Raw genomic sequence first — 4908 nt, forward strand, 5'->3', positions numbered from 1 at the left:
ATCTATCTATCTATCTATCTATCTATCTATCTATCTATCTATCTATCTATCTATCTACTTATCTATCTATAATAAATTCATAGATCACAGGTTACAGACTCCTGGAATAGACAGGAACTGTTTCTCCCTATATCAATAACCTAGTTCCATGTGTATTTAAAAGAACTGGATCTGGTTATTAGGGTTTGGAGAATAGGAAAAGGGAAGTGAGGTGGAAAAGTGTGATATAAGAGAAAGAAGAAGCCACAGTTTTTTGCCTTTGAAGAGTTAAGGAAGATCTTGGCCATAGTGATGGCAATCTATTGCCGCAGTTGAAGCAATATCTTGGGTCTGAACTATTGAATTATCTAGGATCTTTCTGGTGTTGTACTTGGTCCTGATTTATCTGCTTTTGCCATTAGACTAAGGTCTGTGGGACCAAGTGTTCCAAGCTGGCCAACAGGCATGATCCTAAATAATCTTCATGATGTCCAGTAAACTCAGAGATATTTTCTGGGGGCTCAGAGTGAGAGAATTCAGCCAGTTAGATTTCTAGACCTTTCTAGAATGTGATTCTATGGATCGTCCTAAATTATAAATTGTTCTTTGGTCTTTTGTGTAACATCTCAACCAATAATTAGAACAATCTTTAACGGAATGAAGAAAGAGAAGGTTGGAGGAAGGGCTGGTGTAATTCAAGTTGGGATTTTTGGTTTGTCAGAAAAATGTTCTGTAATCAGAGCTTAGGGTCCTAAAAAGAGTAAAGATAAAAGTCAGAAGAATGTATTTGAAAGATTTGTTCAGATTTTGAGAAGTATTTTTTTTTTCTTTTAAGCAATCGGGGTTAAGTAACTTGCTCAAGGTTACACGGCCAGTTATTTCTGGGTGTGGTGCTGAGTGTCTGAGCCCGGGATTCGATCTCCAGGTCATCCCAACACTGGAGCCGGTGCTCTTACTCGCTGAGCCACCTGGCTGCCCCTTGAGAAGTATTTTAAATGACCTATTGGAAGGAAGAGGCAAAAATAGTCAAAGAGCATTCGGCATTTTTAAAGGAAACTATTAAAAGTACAATAGAAATCATTGTAGTTTTGTTTCATTTTCTTTTGTTTCTTGGACCTAGTATTCTTGAAATAGGCTATCTTGGTTATAGAAATAACCTACTCCTTCCTGATGCCCTTTTGTTTCTGGAATCTTTTATGGCTGGATCCTTACAAGTTAGAAACATCTATTTCCAGTGCAACCAATCTAATTGTCACTTTCCTGCTTGTGGCATATGAATAAGGAGGCCAATTAGGTGTATCTGCTAAAGAACCTGTCCTTGCCTATAAAATCCATAGCTCTCTTCAGTATCTTTGAGCTGCTCTGATGCATTTAATGATGCACCCAAGAGTCCTATCCACTGAACTTGGGAAGGCTAAGAGTTTTTTGTGCAATAATACACTGAGTATGAACAGTGGCTCTGTAAGGTGCTGGCTGCTGCCCTTGTTGTTCTGGAAAGGCAATTGTGGTTCAAATGTTATCCTTGTATGACCCTCCATGTGCCCACCTTTGGGTACCTCAGGTTAAACTACTATTGTTTTGCATTGAATGGCAGGTCTAATTCTTCCATAAAGTACCCAGATGTGTCACACTGGTCTGGGGTAATACAAATACTACCACATAATCATTCATCGGAGTGATTATTTCTGTCAATATAAAGAAAGCTATGTCTGATCATCCAAATGGCAGAAGGAATAAGAAATAGTTGGGGATTGTGCAATTTACATATCATAAAGGGAAATAGAATAAAAAAAAAGTACCCTTCTTTTTTTTACAGGATGAGCGCAAGCTGAGATAATGATAGAAGAAAAAGCAGTCATTTAATCCAACAATTCCTATAGCTTTAAGAAGGACAAAATTGTCTGGGTCAATCCACTGCATGTAATTCTCGGCTCTGCTTCCCCAATCTGTTCCTCTGCCTTCCTACTTATGCCAAGACCAATCTCTGACTCAAATTGACTTGCATAACTACCATTTTTGAGAAATCCTAGAGTACTGGAGCTATGGGGATTGAGGCACAGACAGAGGGCATCATATCTGGAAATTAGAAAAGACTGATGTAGTATCTATATTTAGAAAAGATAGGTGATGATTAAAAATTACAGCTCTATTCCAGAAACTTAAGACAGTGAAAGATCCAGGCTGAAATAAATTGCAAAATAAATTTTTGTAATTTTGTAAATTTGTAATAAATTCTTTGAAGAAAATGGGCTACATGCATAACAAACAAAATGGCTCTGTGAAAGCCCAAGGTCTATCAAACTAATCTAATTTCCTCCTGTGACAAACTGACAGCCTTGGTAGATCCAGGAGAAATGATAGGATATAATCTACCTTGAGATCCATCTTCTACAATGATACTGAGAACATCTCTATTCCACAGCACACAAGTGTTATGTAAATGCACAATTGACAGGAGAGTCAGACCCAGAGAATTGTTCCTGATGGATCAGTATCAGACCAGGGGGGAAGAGTATAACAAGTGGTTCTCTGCAGGGGTCATTCCTGGGCCCTGGGTTAAATGTGGTTATCAATTATCTGTTCGAAGGAACAAAAGTAGCAAGCTCATTTATTCTGGAGAACACACTGGACTGAGTGGGAAATGAGCTACCCATCCTGGAGGACAGCATTCTAATCCAAAATGACTTGGTAAATCAGAGAGATTGTTAAAAGCAAGCAAAAATGAAGAAATTTGTTGAGGCTTAAATGCTGGACAGTGCACATAGGTTGGGGAAAAAAACCCCCAACAGTTTCATGAATATTGACTGGAGGGTGGATTATGTGTTGTTGGTGCAGCAAACAATAATGGAAAAGTCATTGAGGTTAACAGCAGACCATAAATCAGGATTATAGAGCAACAGCCACAAAAACAAACACGAAATCAGAAGGGGAAGGGATCCTTTCATTCTCCGTCCTTGTAGTTCCTCTGCTTAGCAGAGTACTTGGAACATGGCAGGTGCTTAATGGAGACTTGGTGATAAACAGGAAGGAGAAGACTGGGAATGTGAAAGAATTTTACTTTATATGTTACTTTCAGTCCCACTCCAAATTTATCTAGATTATCTATTTTGTCCAATTTTGGTCTATAGAGCTAGAGGGAGACTTGGAGAATTCAGAGAGGGTTCAGAGGAGAGCTACAAAGGACTGGGCAATGGGCACTAGGGGGGAAATGGAAAGAATATGAGACTTTTTAGTCTGGGAAGAAGGCAGATGATTTAATTATACTTTTCAAATGCTTTAACTCTTATATAGAAACCGGTGACTAGCTGTTTTCCATCTCCACTGATACCAGAACAAGAGGAAGAAACAGGATCTAAGTTAGACAAATATATGATTTCCTGACATTGGGGGAGGATAAACATTGGAATGGATTACTGAAAGAAGTTATTGAATCCTTTCCTCTGGCGGATTTTAAATATAGAACAATTCTCGCCTGTCTGGGATGTTTTAGTGATACTTCCTGAAGGCAGGGACATGGAATAGATGAACATTTCCCCGCTTCTATGATCTGAAGAGCTAGGATAAATAACAGAGGGAGGAATGCCATGCATCAGGCCCTTCACTCTGCCCTGAGCCCCTCCTGGAGCCTGTGTTAGGTCTCCACACTTGTCATCTCACTCCTCCTGGCGGGAGGATTCCTGGATTTCAATAACTTACGTCTTCAAAGAAGGTTCTCGTTTGCAGCACTATTTCTTTGAAGTAGAAGCTGACATCTCTGTCTGTGAGCAGTTCTAGGATTTTTTTCAGTGCCTTCAGGCTTTCACAGATGACTTCTGTGCGGGTCAAGTGGTAAAGACCCCTGATGACTGTTTCTAACAGCATCTGCTTATTCTTCTTCACCTGTTGAGAAAAGAGGCCTCTTAATGCTAACACCTGCCACAGGGGCAGGGGCTAGAGGAATTAGGGAGCAAGAAACCCAAAGTTCCATCGGGGTTGCATGGATTCACGACCTCCATTTCAGCATTTCACTTGGCAGTGTCTTTTGGCAACTAGTGGATATGTTTGAGAAAAATAATAAAAATATCAGTTTAAAAAAGTGACAAGATGGTGTGAATTTTCTTTCATCCTCATAACTTCTCTTACCTTTTGTGGTGACCCGATGGCCACATTCCCAAGCCCTCTGATCGCCATTTGCCTCAAAATGGTGTTGCTGTCCCAGGCACTCTGGTCTATTACAAACAGAACTTCTCTTAGATTACCCTGTTTCCAAAGGAGTGGCTCTTTCATGAGCTGAAATGAACATACTTAGCATTAGCCTTGGAATTGAGTTTTTCCTTCTTTGTTTTAGAAGACAAGGAAACAAAGGAATCAATTAGCCCATAATTTAGAAGTGGGTTGTAATTACTTTGGGGGACAGGGAAGAGAAAAGCTGCATTTAGGCATGTTGGCCAGAAACTTGGTGGTTGTTGACAGAGGTCAGGTTTCTGGATGTGGATAGTCCTGAGGATGAAGGTCCATATAGAATTCTTCTCATAAACTTTGTAATATGACAAGATTTGCTAGTGTTGTTGCAATCGGGAAGGCATGGCAGTAGATTTGTGGAACAGGAAGGCAACAGCTTTTGCCAAGAACTCCAATGAGGGCATCAACTTTTCTCCCCCTCTGAAGGTGCCTGTTATATGAAACCAATAAAACAGAAAACTGGACTTCTGGGGTGGCATGAAGATGGCTCATTGTAGTTCAGCTTTGTGTTTCATGTTTTGGAAGGTGGGAGAGGCAGAGGGGTAGGTAAAGCCTTTTTGTGATAGGAGAACACAACTTTGTAGAGTGTGTATGTGTGTGTGTGTGTGTGTGTGTGAGAGAGAGAGAGAGAGAGAGAGAGAGAGAGAGAGAGAGAGAGAGAGAGAGAGAGAGAGAGAGAGAGAGAGAGAGAGAGAGAGAGAGAGAGAG

At 40.3% G+C, this 4908-nt stretch overlaps 1 protein-coding gene across 1 annotated transcript in view; it reads right to left on the bottom strand.

The window, feature by feature from the left end:
* Window positions 1-4908, bottom strand: part of MROH2B (maestro heat like repeat family member 2B) — a 124278-nt gene that overhangs the window by 6058 nt on the left and 113312 nt on the right. The window contains exons 37-38 of the mRNA XM_069096536.1: window positions 4102-4248; window positions 3676-3858 (exon numbers count right to left, since the gene is read on the bottom strand). Of these exons, the coding sequence (XP_068952637.1) occupies window positions 3676-3858; window positions 4102-4248 (330 nt within the window). The remainder of the gene's footprint in view (window positions 1-3675; window positions 3859-4101; window positions 4249-4908) is intronic.

The sequence above is a fragment of the Petaurus breviceps genome, unplaced genomic scaffold, assembly GCF_028583685.1.
Source record: "Petaurus breviceps papuanus isolate PSGF00001 unplaced genomic scaffold, PetGlider_PUasm1.0 229, whole genome shotgun sequence".
Classification (NCBI taxonomy): domain Eukaryota; kingdom Metazoa; phylum Chordata; class Mammalia; order Diprotodontia; family Petauridae; genus Petaurus; species Petaurus breviceps.